The following is a 15,568-nucleotide window of genomic DNA, read 5'->3' on the forward strand; positions in this document are numbered from 1 at the left end:
CATGTTTTGTTCAGAAAAAATAATTTTGTATAGCTACATAATTCTTCGAAAGAAAAATTGTAAAAATTCAATTGGTATGGCATTTTGTAAAAAATTAATCAACACCTAAAACCAAATTGTCCAAAATTTGTACTTAATGATTTTCTAAAAAAAACAACTTTTTTTAATCAAAAAATAGAAATTGTTTAAAAACTAATATTTGAATTTCGAAAAAATACCACATATCAAATTTGAAATTAATCGACCTATCCATTTAGACTGTAGCTCCTTTTACAGACAGACAGATAATAAATTAAAAGGACTTTTGGAACCCCTTTTTTAACTATTTTTTCAATAATTATTTTGCAAAAATAATATTTCTCGATATTTCTAAGAATAATCTGACGGTTAAAGATAAAAAAGGGTAAGATGCCCAATTTTGTACAAGTGGGAGTCGATACAAGTTAAACATTTTGATACCAGGCTAGAAATATGAAAAATGTAATAAATTACCTTACCAACATAACATTGAAAAACAATGTTGTCAAAAAAATGATAGCTATCTCGAGTTCGATGTTTTTCACGAATCGTTAACTTACACTTACCTGAAATAATATAAATTTCGCTAGAAGAAAAGTGTACAAGCAAAATCATGTATTAACTTCAAAAATTTATTTTTCTGACAATAATTTCTACTTTCTTTTTTTTTTTGTTATTATATATTTACAATTGCACATTATAATTAAAGAAGACATTGGACTTAAATTTTTACTATATACAACATTATCAAACAATTATTATTAAACTATACATACAATTCTTATTGTTAATTAATTTTAATAATATAAAGAAATATCTAACAAATATTTATATTACAAAGGAATTTTTGTTTTTTCTTTAAGATCTAGGGTCTTTTTTGTCTGGTATGATTTATTGCAAATTAGTTAGTTTTAGTTTTTTTTTTTTAATAATATTTAATATTTTGATTTTGAAAAGACTTTTAGGCTTTTTTTGGAAGTCTTAATTCTAACAAATTCATTGTCCATTAAATATTGATTCTGGATAATAACTTGGAGCATTAAACATTCTTGGAAAACCAGATGCATCTAATTGATTAACAGGCAGCACTGACATGATGTCACTGAAAAGATAAGAATTAAAAATACTTCAAATGTTAGTCAGTAAGTAAAAAAATATATTTTAAAAGTAAATAAAAGTTAAAAAGTTCAAATGTGAAAGTATTAAAAAAAAGCCCTCAGAACAGATTTCAATTCCACTTTTTGACAAAAGTTCGATTCTTTAGGTACTGCAAAAGGGTAACCCTTTTTATGTACGCAAAAGTACTCAAACAAACAAAAAGGGCAAATTATTGCCACCCAAGAAGATTTAAATTACTATTAAATTATGAAATTGTTGAAGTTCTCCAATCGACTTTCAAAAATTGCAAAACAAAAAATCATTCATTCTTATTTATCCTTGACCATTTGGCCTCCCAAGAAATCGGATAGCTCTAATAAACACAAACAAATAATAAATAACAACTCTTTACGATTGCTACGAAAACTGTGACTTATCACGCGCGCACTTGTTAACTGATATCACATCAAGACTCTAAAAATCCCCCAGTACTTTCAACTCCAGCAAATTAGTACCGCATCTTAGAAAAAAATAAAATTCCAAGTGCGTCTATATAACGCAATGTTTATGGATTTTAAAAGGAATCCTTTACACTTAACGCATACCACGTGTATATTCGAAAAAGAAAAACTCCATCCCTATACCCCAAATGCTATAGAATCCACTTGACTTGCCCGTGTTGAAATTACTCGCTTCGCCTTCGACTCGGCTCGGTACGTTTCCAAGTGATTATTTGAAACGTGGCGGTAGTGGCGCGGCGCATGCTCTACCAAAGACTTCTGGTAGGTACTTTGAAAATCATACAAAAAAAAATCTATTTAAAAAATATAAACAAAAAAAAAAAAGAAGAACAATATGCTGAAGAAAAACGCATGCAAAAAAACATACAAAAGATTGCCAACCAAAAAGTCGTTAAATTTTTTGTGCTGGAAACTATCGCATATGTTTACCAGAGACCGATCTCCCGTCGATTGATTTGAAACAAAGACCGAAGCCCAAAAGATTGTTTCTGAAGTAGGTTAGGTAGTAAAGTAGTTAGTAATTTGAGATATTATAGTGCACTTGCTCTGGAAATGTATTTTAATGGATTTTTTTTAACGATTCTTTTTTGAGGATGCTGTAGATATAGCCCGATACGTATTTAATTGATGATAAGCTAACACATTATGTAACGCCTTTGAGTTTTGAATATAATTTTATTTTTATTTTTTGTTTGTATAGTCTTTGATGACAAAATTATATTGGCGTATTTTATGGGTGTACAATAATTATGATGAGAGTTATGATAAGGCTTCAGATATTGTAAACACACGTTAATTTTTTTATGGAAAGTGATATTTGGAATATACAGGGTGTCCCAAAAGTAATGGATCAAACGAAGTATGCTGATAGGGGATCTTAAGAGCTCTCAGAATTTGGTAACTTGTTCATCCCAAATCCTTACGGTTTTCGATTTAATGCAATTCTTGTGAAATTTCGAAAAATCCCTACTTTGCAACAGTATTTTGCTTTACTGCACCCATTATTGATTTTTGTTTCTTTTAATTCTTTTACTAAAACATTGCCAAATAATTAGGAACAATTAATTAATCAAAACATTTTTTATTTCATACGCCATTTCGCTGCAAATTAGCTAACAGTTTCAAGTTTTATAAAAAGTCAGTTTCTATTCCTCCAGGTCGCCTACTTACTGGCCTTCCGATACTAACAAAATACCAGACCTTATTGACTTTTTCGTAGCTAAAGGAATCAAACGAAATCACATTAGTGTCGAAGGTAATTATGACTTGTCATCAGATCATACTCCAGTGATTCTATCACTAAGTGAATTGGAAGTAATAGAAAAAAGTAATCCAAAGCTTGTAAATAAGAAAACAAACTGGAGTGATTTTAGAGAAAGGCTTTTAAGTTTTATAAATTTAAGATCTCCTATGGATACAATCGAGCAAATTGACCATGAAGTGGAACAATTTATTGCTGATGTGCAACAGGCCGCTGAAGAAAGTACTCCAACATTTTCTAATAGAAGACAAAATGAAATAAAATATCCTTTAGAGATAAGAGAGTTGATAATAGAGAAAAGAAGAGCTCGAAGAAAATGGCAAAATACTAGATTTCCAGATGATAAAACAACGTTTAACCGTATAAGCAACAATCTTAAAAAACAAATTTATAAATTCAAAAATGATTCACTCAGTACATTCCTAAAGAATTTAACGACTGATGCTTCAACCGATTTTTCGCTATGGAAAGCAGCCAAGCGCCTGAAAAGACCGCAGTTACTAAACTCTCCCTTGAAATCTCAAGATGGGAAATGGATCGGTAACCCAAAAGAAAAAGCTAACCTTTTCGCGGAGCATCTTGCGAATGTTTTTAAGCCATACCCAACAAACGCGGCTGAAAATAGCTTACAGCTTGTTGATAAGATAGATGAAAGTGAAATACCAATTGTAAGATTAAAAGAAGTAAAAAGTATGTGTTTACATCAACTATCAAATAAAAAATCACCAGGTTACGATCTTATTACTGCTCAGGTTATGAAAGAAATGCCTTTGAAAGCCTTCATAAAACTCCAATATATAATAAATGCATGCCTTAAGCAACGGTATGTCCCACACCATTGGAAAATTGCTGAAGTTATTGTCATACCCAAGCAAGGTAAGCCACCTACAGAAGTGACGTCTTACAGACCAATATCGCTTATACCAATTATGGCAAAAGTTTTTGAAAAACTGCTTCTGAAGAGACTTAGCAAAATTATAGAAGAAAGAAGGTTAATCCCAAATCATCAGTTTGGCTTTAGAAATAAACATTCCACGATAGACCAAGTTCATAGAATAACGGATGTAATAGAAAAAGCATTAGAAGAAAAACAAGTCTGTTCAGCTATTTTCTTAGATGTTGCTCAAGCCTTTGACAAGGTTTGGCATGAGGGACTTGAGTACAAACTGCAAAGGGATCTTCCCAGACAGTACTATGAAATATTAAAATCGTACATCTCAGACCGATTGTTTAGAGTAAGGTACGATCAAGAATATTCGGAATTGAAGAAAATAGAAGCCGGTGTACCACAAGGAAGTGTCCTAGGTCCTACCCTGTATTTACTATACACAAGGGATATCCCAGTTGGGAATCACACCATAATGGCTACTTTTGCAGATGATACCGCAATTTTGGTACCCGACAAATGTGTCTCTAGGGGAGCAGTAAGGCTGCAATATGCCGTCGACACAGTCAGAGATTGGACCGAAAAATGGCGTATCAAACTCAATGAAACAAAATCTTCACATATAAACTTTACAAATAAAAAGATAAACAATATTCCAATATTCATTAATAATCAAGCTGTACCTTACGCCAATACGGCCAAATACCTTGGAATGACTTTGGATGCAAAGCTAAAGTGGAAAGAGCACATCAAAAAGAAAAGAGAAGAACTAAACTTGAAATATAGAAAAATGTACTGGTTACTTGGTAACAACTCTGATTTATCAACCCAAAACAAAATAATGCTGTATAATCAAGTACTAAAGCCTGTTTGGACCTATGGTATCCAATTATGGGGCTGTACAAAGAAAACAAATACCGAAATCATCCAAAAATTCCAAAACAAAGTCCTTCGTGGAATAGTTAATGCACCCTGGTACATAAGAAATAGCGATCTACATCGTGACTTACAAATAGAAACGGTTACAGAAGTTGTTAAAAAATACGCTGTATCCCATAATCAGAGACTGCAATGTCATACCAATTCTGAAATGGTGTCCGTCTTGAATACAAGAAACCATGTTCGGAGATTAAGAAGAACCAAGCCTCATGAGCTTATGGTCTAAAAAAACATGGGAAAGTATTAAAAGTTTAAACTTCCCCCAAAGTGATTTTACAAAGTTAAGAAAGAAAAATCTGATGTCGATCTCTCAAGATTGGTCCTGATAAAGAGGTGGTTTTAGTGGTTAAGAGTCCCACACTACTTGGTGTCGAATACTGCCAAGTGTCTTTTGAAGATTTCCTCCCGTCAAAAAAAAAAAAAAAAAAAAAAAAAAATAGTTTCTAACTTTTATTTGAGAGCAACACCACAAAAAAAATGTGTACGGTGTGATAATATTTTATTATTTTAAAAAGTTGCCCTGTTATTGTAGTTTTCAAAAAAGTATAAAAGTTCCCAAAGTTGCAGTTAGATCTCAAAATATTACATTTTTAATTCAACAAAACACGGTTTTTCAGAGGAAAAAACAACCAAAAATAAACACATTTTCTCGAACTGTTATTTGTTTATTTTTCTTTGAACTAAAGCCTCTATTTTTGTTTGTATTTTTGCTCTGAAAAACAATGTTTTGTTGAATTCAAATTGTAATATTTTGCGATCTAACTACAACTTTGGGAACTTTAATACTTTTTTGAAAACTACAATAACAGGGCAACTTTTTAAAATAATAAACCATTATCACACCGTACACATTTTTTTTGTGGTGTTGCTCGCAAATAAAAGTTAGAAACTGACTTTTTATAAAACTTGAAACTGTTAGCTAATTTGCAGCGAAATGGCGTATGAAATAAAAAATGTTTTGATTAATTAATTGTTCCTAATTATTTGGCAATGTTTTAGTAAAAGAATTATAAGAAACAAAAATCATTAATGGAAGCAAAATACTGTTGCAAAGTAGGGATTTTTCGCAATTTCACAAGAATTGCATTAAATCGAAAACCGTAAGGATTTGGGATGAACAAGTTACCAAATTCTGAGAGCCCTTAAGATCCCCTATCAGCATACTTCGTTTGATCCATTACTTTTGGGACACCCTGTATATGTATTTCTTTATTGCTAAGATATATAATAAAACGCATGCCACTGTTATAGTTTGAGGTTTGAACTACAACATGTACCTAAAGTAGGGTGGTCCATTTTTTATATTTCACATTTTTGTTGTTCCCCACTTTAAAACGTGTTACAATTTTGTATTAAACATGTAAAATATCAGCTTTTTAGCTTAGGTGGAACTGGGTGCTTAACAAGCTCAAAGTTTTTACTTTGAACTTTTTTTTCAAATTTTTCTGGTGACGTAAGTTGGGATTTAGTATACTTTTTCATGTTCTGTGGATATTATACAAATTTGTTTTGATTATTGAATTTCGAGTGTAATTTTTTTTCTGCTCAAAATAAAAAAAAAAAATGAATGAATGAAAAATTAGTTATTTGACGCGAAAAAAGATGAAATTTGTTTACTTGGTTGTCGGGAACTTGTAGCCTTATTAATTTTAAGTCAAATTACAATTCGAAGACAAGTTCTATTACGATATCATCAGATAATGAGCGCTACAATATCTTAAGAGGGCTAAAACTCTCAGCATAAGTTGGTATTGATGTGTTTAACAATAAAACAGGTGGGGACGTTAAGATTTATATGTTTTTTTTGTTTGCCTTATAACGTGGACCACACTAATATAAAGCATGAGTTGCAGTATGCTCTGGTACAAATCACTGATAATTCGAGCTTTCAGCTGTCCAAAACTGAATGTCTGGCCTTCAGTACAAGTTACTTCAATTTGCATCCATCAAGTTCCTGAATATGAGCCAAGTTAATTATAAATGAAAAGTGGGTTGAAGCGAAACAAATGTCAAAAATGTCTTTTTGAAGACCGACGAAAAAAAATGCATTCCTCTATCACCAATGTTAAGTTGGTTTAAAAGTTAGAAAGTCTTAAACGAATGTCAGTTTTATCAAAGTGAGATCCTTTGCCTTCCCATCTCCCTCAAAACTAAAGAAGCACATTTATAGAGTCCTCATCTATTAGAACAGAAGTTATAATATCATACTAGTTCCTTTGAAGGTTTCTACTTAGTTAATGAATAAAAGAGGCGTTCCTTTGGAGTTAGTAGACTACTCGTGATATCAACACATGGTCTTCTACTCGAGTAGATAGGAATGTGTAGTTGTTTTGTACTAGATTTCTACTCAGGAGTTGTGTACCACCTCCAAGGGAATCAATGAAAAGATGAAAGCCATAATCTAGTACTTCTAGTACACTAGCCTTATTCTTTTGAGGTGGCAAAATACTACTTGTATTGTACTAGCAATTTTCAATGGAAAGCACTTCAATCAAAATCATCTACTCGGGGATTAGAGCATGAGTAGATCTAGTAGTAAGTGTATTAGAGCACCTACTCATGAGTAGTTTAAAACCTCATTTGGAGTGATAGATGATGGCAATTGCTTGATTTCGTTAAATGTACGCACATTAGAAACTACTAGAAAGTACTTTGCCAACTCCCAAATGAATAGAGCTAATTTATACTTATTGTACTAGATTATGGATTCCATTTTTCCACTAGCCGCTTTCTTTAGAAGTTGGTGAACTACTCGTTAATAGATGATTAGATTAGATAGTTTAGTTTGCAGTAATAGATTTCTACTCATGTTTAGTCTACCACCTCCCAAGGAACGCAGCTATTGAAGATTTTTTCACCTCCAAACGCAAAAGAGTAACTATGAAACAATGAACTTCCGACAATTTTTTAAATTTTCTTTGAAGTCAAGATATTTTATTATGTTTTCAGTTGACCAATTAACAAGGATCTTAAAAAGGTGCCAAGTTTAACTGTCTTTAAAAAAAAAAACTTTCAAGAAACTTAACAAGCAAAGTTCAAAGAAGCTAACTCTAAACTTAGTCAGATATATTAAAACAAGCACTTTGTCTTAGCATACTTGAGACAAAATTGGACCATAAGCCTAGTACATAGACTTTTCTCGGAATGAAAAAAATGAATGCATTCCAAAATATAAAGTGTGACGATCCATAAGTAATCAATTTTAGTAACAAGGGAAAAAGGGGCATGAAAGTATTAAATCTTGAAATTTAAACTAATTTTACAGAGAATAAAATTGTAGTGTAATAATAGCTGTGTTTTATTTTCCTCGTGATCCGGATCAGATCATTGTTTTTATTAGCTTTACAACAAAAGCAGGATTTTGTTTTGTTATTGTTTCTCAAATAAAATGCTCTTTAATTGAATAATGTCCAGTTTTATACAATTTCAAATTTAACTAACTAACTATACAATTTGATATTTGAAATGAGATAATTTGGGAAATTATGTCATTTCGGTTGTAGTGAAAACAGGCTATAAGTTAAGCTTGTGTCCACATCCCGTGAGATAAAAAATGAATACGTTCCACAGCATTGAATATGAGAAAACTCATTATTTGCCTATCAAAAAAATTTTACCAGAAAAATAGACGGTGTGGAACGTAAAACTGAAAAAAGCTAATTAGAAAAACCTTAGAAAATTTAAACTTGTGGAAGATATTTATTTTTATATAAAAGATGTATTTATATTTTTCACTTTAATTCTGTCTTTTCTGCAATGAAAACTTAAAACGTTCCACAATTGTTATGACTTACGTTTTCTGATAATCCAACCCGAATCGGTTACGGTTTAAATGAGAAGGAAAACGTAAACTTTTCAATTAAACAATGTAATTTCGAAATCTAGGCAATGGAATTTAATCTTTATCCTAATTTTGTTTTCCATTAAGAATAAACTCAGAGCCTAAGTCTTCTAGTACATTTTTTAATAAATATATTTTTGACTATTTCTTTACATAGGTACATATTTCTATGAATCCAACTTTTAAAAAAATGTAACACGAGATAAATTTGGTATTCCTTGTTTTAAAAGTTTTATAGACCTATAATAACCCTTTTCATATTTGAAAGAGAATAATTTTTAGATACCTCTTAAAATTAAAAAAAAAAAAACACAAAATTCAACTTACGTTCTCTGTTGCGGCGTCCGATCCCTCTGCCTTCGATTCTTAAACCAATTTGACACTTGTGTCAATGTCAATCCAGTCTTTTTGGCCAAAGTCTTTTTCTCATCAGGTGTGGGATAACGATTTGTCAAATAGCAATCTTTCAATGCATTTCGACTTTTTTCTTTAAAACAATAAACCGTTTCCTCACCATCCCAAATTGTCTTTGGCAGCGGGTATTTCTTCCGAAGTCTATATTTATCCACCGCTCCCAATGGTCTTCCTCTTACCTTTTCAGCTTCCTTATAATGTGCCTTGAACCATAGATTCTGTAACTCCGGATGATATTTGGGGGAAAAACAATGTGATTCGAGTAGGTTGTATAGTTCATGATAGAGGGCTCTGTGATATGAGACTATTGCGCGGGCTCTGAGTATACTTTCATTGGTTTTGAATAATTCACTGGGCGGAAGACTCCATAGGAATGTGGCTAATTTTTCAATATCACCTCGTTGTTGTAAAGCTTCACACATACATTGGATCTAAACAAAAGCATTTTTTGAAGAAATACCTAAAAATAAGTTCAATTGTCAAAACCTACCTGATCCGAACTAAAAGGCAGGCATTTTCTTCCAACATCAAAGTTCGTTGCTCCATTCCCAAGTCCACCAATAAATTGTCCATTTGTCCTACCATTTTGGTGTAATTCTCCACCCGAAATTGAATTTTTTACCAACGATGAAGTTGTATTTCCATTTAAATCTCCAGTTGCTTCGAAAATTGCATTCAAATTGGGATAAGAACCCGGAGGTGATTTGTCAAAATCATTTGTAATATCATGAAACCTTCGTTCGATTTCTTTGTCCGTTGAGTAGGGTGAGAATTTTTCCAAGTGGAGGACAGTTTTACAGGAAATATTGCCCCGGTAGCCTAAATTATAACAAAAAATGATTCATAGAATTATTGCAGGTTGAAATATAAAAATTTGTGTGGGGTATAGAATGAAAAAAAAAAGTTTTCGAAGAATTTTTTGGTGTGACTAACGTCGAAATACATTGTCACGTTCATTTCTATGTATTTGGAGTCCGATATAATAATGCTTTCGAGGGCATAAAGTTCTTATTTCACCAGGTAAAAAGACTTTAAGTTGATTTTATATAGAAATTAATGAAAACTTTGTCAATGACATAGGTGCTTAAAGTCTCACCATAAACACCCATATACAAGCAATGTAATCGAAGATATGTCTAGAATTCAACTATTCATGAGGCAAAAGGAATATGATACCACGAGACAGTAGAATGTTTTTTTGTTTGTTTTATTTTTTTTTTTCTTTGGCGCTTGAATTTTTGTGATTATTTGGCAATAAAACTTTAATAAACAATTTTTTTGTTGTTCGTTATTATTCACATTCAGTCCAGCTGGGAGGTCAAAAGTTTTTGGAACCTGGGAACCACTTTGAAAAATTTAATACCATTTTGAGGCAACTATCAAACTTTTGTGTTTGTTAAAAGGTTTAGAAGTTTTGCAGACATTTTCGTAAATTGATTTATTTTTTGGACTTTCAAAAAGTATAGGTAAACAGTCTTCCAACTCCATATCCATAATGCTGCTGCCTAGCCTGCACCTCAGAGAATTTCGTGAAAACTCGTTAAAAGAAAAATATGAATACTTTCCACAACATGTAACAAGTTTTTAAAAAAGGTTTAAAGGCGGGAATAAGGTTAATGTGGTATCCAAAAACTTTACAATTTTCTTAGCTATAAAGCTGGGTCCACACTAGGTTGATCATCACGTTCAACATATGCGTTCCAAATCGACATAATGTACAGTTTAACCTTTCCAAACTTGGTCAATTGATGTGTAGCCTCAAAGTTGTAGAATATTCATCAGTTAGAATAAAATTTGGAAATCTTGAACTTTTTTTGTGTCGATTTGGAACGCATTGCTCAAAATAATGTGGACCCAGCTTAAGAAGGTAGCTCTAGCTGTTCATGATAGTCTAGTAAATTCCAGTTCTCTCAATTTTCAGGGCGTGAAAAATGAATACGACCCACAAATTATCACTGCAACTTCTAAGCATAAATTGGCTCGATGCAAAATGAATAATTCATTGAATGTCGTTATAAGTGTCCAATTTGCAGCTCTATTTCAGACTCCCTTTCTTTTCAGGAATTCAGAAATTGAAATATTTATGTTTGTTTTATGTTGTGGAATATATTATTTAAGCATATCACAAAGCAAAAATTTATATTTATTCTGTTAACTAAATCTGTTTATAACAAGTCCACAATGCGTACAAATATATTATAAAATAAGTTTCTAAGAAACATCCAAGAGGAAGAAAGAAAACATGTATCAATTAAATAACATCAGTTCGAAAAGAATCCAAAGAAGAAGTTTGAAAGAAAGATGTAAATATTTAAAATTTTAAAAAATGAAAAAAAAAAAAAAATGTAAATACCTAATTTCGCGATACAAATTTTTTATATCTCAAATGAAGGAAAGGTTAAGGATTAGAACATTTATTATAGAAAGGCTAACTTGGGGAAGATTTAGTTTTTCGCGATGTGAAAAAAGAACAGCGTTAAGAATACTTTGGAAGATTTCAATTCCAAATTGAAAAGGAAGATTTTTATAACTATTCCGAAGGTACGTAGGTACTTATATATCCTACAAAACTTATAAACGTTGAAAAGCATTTCTGCAATCTCTACTCTCTACAATGGCGCTGACATAAATAATTCCACCCAAGGGCACATTGCACCATTCAATTTCGACGATGAAGGCCAAAATCTCCTTCCTCACGTATGAAATCATATCTAACACAAAGTCCAATACAGCAGCTGGAACTGACGGCCTTCCTGTGGAACCTTTTGAAGCAGTAGTTGATGACCTGGTTTGGACCAACTCATCTGTCTCCTTTAGACCCTCTCTGCCATTTTATGTAAAGTCTAACGCACTTTGTCAACAATCTGGCAGGTCCTTATCCTTATCAGTGTGGCATAAGACAAGAAAAGTACACCACCGACCAAATAATGTCATTACGGCAGATCATGGAAAAAAAAACCAGGAACATCAAATCACCTTTTCATGGATTTCAAGGCCATTATAAAGACGTAATATTAAATAGCTTAATACGAGGCCAATATCTTGAAGTGCACAATCCTGAACAACCTGAAAAATTTCATATTTCGACCCTGCGAACTATTTCCCCTTTCGAACTCATCCCCACTTCCAATAAACCCACCAAATCTGTCGGCGGGACTTTGTTCAATCAAGATTTTCAAAAATTCTCAAAACGACTGAACGTTTTTAGTACCTTCTTCTTCATTTTCTCATATCCCGACGGAACAATCTACCTATTAACTTTTTCGATTTTCAAAAAATGCTTATCGAATATTTTTTATTTTCAAAATTTGTTATTTCTTATTTGTCGCATGAATACAAACTTAGGATCCACAGTCTTTTTTCCTGAAATTGTGGTGTGAAAAATATGTGGAAGGTATTCATTTCATAAAAAAAAGAATACAAGTTCCAAATATATAAGATCAAAAATTACTACGTTCCACAAAATTTTAAGTGCCAAAATATAATTTTTTTAAAATCGCTCTCTTCCCTGAATCCACATATAAATATTATTCCAAAAATATAGATAGGTATCCGATAATCCACTCCTTTTTCATTTTCCCCCCAAAAACACCTGCACACCCCCCAAAAAAGCACCTACCTGAATTTGGGAGAAAAATCGATCCATATGACGAAGGAGACATTAAATCCTGATTGATTGTCGAATCGGATGCTGTACCACCGGAACTGGTTGAATCCAAGTCGCCATTTAATGGCGACGATAAAGCCGCATCCATGTTCTTATCGAACATTTTTTCAAAATATTTAACACACAGTTATTCTTTTACACAAATATACACAAAAATCATTCTATTCACAGAAATAATATTATTTGATATCCACTCCTCCAATTTATTAACATTATTTTGAAATTTAAGATATTCCTTAAATTAGCACTGATTAAATTTCAATTGGTTTTGTTTTTTTGGTATTTTTGTTTTGCATTCAAAAAGTATACGGATAAGTCCAACCGATCGCGACGAATATTCTTATTGAACTAATAAGTTTGAAAAAGTACATTTCATATCGAGGCCAAAGAAACAATTTTCAATACGAGGCTAACAACGATAAAAGGGATGATATTGCTTGCTGGTGGCGGTCTTTTCTGTGGCTCTGCGACAGTAGAATTAACTTGTGTAGGTGTATTTTATGTTGAGCAGTGCATATTTTCCTAGGAACATATTGAATTGGAACGAAAATGTTTTTCTGTATAAACAAGTATTGCGCATGAATGTTGAATTCTTAGGGGTGAGAAATATTCAATTCGAATTAGGGGTGAATGAAAAAAGGCGGTTCCATGTGTAGAAATTTGGGCGCCATTTTTTTTTTTTTTGGTTTTATTAAAAAATTTTTTTTATTGTTTTTTTTAGAAAAAAATTTTATAAGAAAAAAAATATTCAAGTAGGTTTTAGAGAAAAAGGTGTTAAATTTGTCACCTTGACCCAAAGAAATCCTTTTCAGTTTTGTTTTAGACAGTTTAAAGTGTTCTTGTTGCATTTTTAAAAGTGAATTTTTAAATTAGATCAATAAATATTAAGCAGTAAATGGTACTGATAAGTAAAGAAATCAATTTAACAAATCCGTCAGAAAAAAATAAATAAAATTTAAAACGGAAATTTTAGAGATTTGATGATCTGACTGCGATTTCAATAAATAAGTTATGTGGAACGTATTCATATAAGTAAAGTATGTATGTAATATGTATATAATCATTTTATTCGATTTTTTTAAAATAAAGTTGTTCTTATTTCCTGTTTTACGGTGTTGATAAAAATACTTATACTTATAATGGAAACGAACCAAAATCTTTCTCTCAAAATCACCAGTCTATAAATGTGGTCCTATACTCATATCTGCGTTCGCTTATGAAATGACACAAAATGTTGAAGCTGTTATACGACTAGCGACAATATGCGTGTTTATTGGCAAAGCTATCCGCAGTAGGATTTCCCAAATATCAACACTGGACAAAAATTCTATCCGCAGCTTAGTTTAGCTTAGGTATATTACCATCGGCAGCTGCATGTTGTTTTTGTAATGCATGTAAACGCCAACTGCGGATATGGATATCAATGCCAAAAAGACACAGCAAATGATGCAGAGCCCTCATTATATATGGGCCCCAATATGTAGGGCCTTTCAAGATATAAAGCACACGGAGAAAAAAGACACTCTAAAAACTATTGGAATCTGTATTACATTTATAATTATATCACTTTGCAAAGTTTATGCCCAAAGAAAAAAAAATCTTTTTACATTAAAGGCAAAATCCATTTATTTTTCTACTTCGGTTTAATTTTTAAATTTTAATAAGAGTGCAGAAAAATTTAATGAGAACTTACTTCATTCTTAGCACATAGACTTTAATTTTTGTAGAATATTATTATTAAAATTAAAGTGCCTAAGTGAATTAATTTTCTCTGTGTAGAGTTCCAGGAGATAAAGAACATTTTCGAAGAAATGTTTCATTGAGATCACTTGTTTTTTTAAGATAGACCTAACCAAGCGTGTTTCTACACAGAGAAAAATATGACCCGCTAAAAACTAAAAGATTGCCATATTGTTTTACCGTCCATACATTTCATAAGGAAATCTTATTAAAAACAACGATTAATAAGGTTTTTTTAAGGAGATTTCTTATTATTTTTATAGAGAAAATCTTATTAAAATTTGACTGAAAAGTTGATTTTTTTTGCAACTTAGCACTAGAACAAAAATCGCGATCAATATTTTCATGGCAGGTTGGTTCAGGTGGTAAGGTGGGCGACTAATGATTTGAAGTCTCCAGTTCGATTCCCAGACTGGTCATCGTTTTTTTTATTTTTTTGCAGATTTTAAAACAATAAGGAAAACCCGATTGTTTTAATAAGGTTTCCTTCTTGGATGAAAACCATAGAGAAATCTTATTGTTTTTGTTCTATTTTATGTGGTCTATTTTTCTCTGTGTAGAATTATCAATGAATGCATTCTCTGTTTGAAGCTTTTGATGAAGTTACAACACCAGAAGTTGAAAAAAAAAAACAAAACATTTCAAAAACAAAAAAAATAAAATGCAATACTGGGGTCGCACGTACTTGCTCTTATGCTAAAAGTAACTCTAATGTTAAAGCTTTTTATTCAAAAAACACCGTTTTAAATTATGTTTTACAAAAAACCAAGTATGCCATTTTATTACTTGCATAAAAAGGTATTTTTAGAAAAAAAATTTCCAAAATCGTTAGAGCCGTTTTTTAAAAAAATAATTTTTTATATATAAAAAATTTCTAACATTTTTCAAAAAAAAAGTTGGTATGCCATTTTAAAGAAATAATTAATTTACACATAAAAACGAAGTTTCAAAATTTTTCACCAACCCGTTTTCAAAAAATTGATTTTTCAAAAAAAAATTTTGAAATATTTTTTAAAAATCCAAAAATGCACTTTTTGAAAATTTTGTAAAATTTTAATATTGTTATTATTTAATTGCTTTTGCATAAAAATTTTCGTTGAAATCGGGTTAATTTTGTACGAGATATTCAGAAACCAAAAAAACCGTTCTATGACAGGTGACAGGTACCGTTAATAACTGTACA

At 31.4% G+C, this 15,568-nt stretch overlaps 1 protein-coding gene across 1 annotated transcript; it reads right to left on the reverse strand.

Annotated features, from left to right (window-relative positions):
• Window positions 1-943: 943 nt before the first annotated feature.
• Window positions 944-12,923, reverse strand: LOC129919541 (homeobox protein SIX3). The gene is made up of 4 exons (XM_056000456.1): window positions 12,598-12,923; window positions 9,469-9,797; window positions 8,892-9,409; window positions 944-1,120 (listed from the first exon to the last, which is right to left on the reverse strand). The coding sequence occupies exons 1-4, from the start codon at window positions 12,746-12,748 to the stop codon at window positions 1,015-1,017; spliced, it is 1,104 nt and encodes a 367-aa protein (XP_055856431.1). The 5' UTR covers window positions 12,749-12,923; the 3' UTR covers window positions 944-1,014.
• Window positions 12,924-15,568: the final 2,645 nt, after the last annotated feature.

The sequence above is a fragment of the Episyrphus balteatus genome, chromosome 4, assembly GCF_945859705.1.
Source record: "Episyrphus balteatus chromosome 4, idEpiBalt1.1, whole genome shotgun sequence".
NCBI lineage: Eukaryota > Metazoa > Arthropoda > Insecta > Diptera > Syrphidae > Episyrphus > Episyrphus balteatus.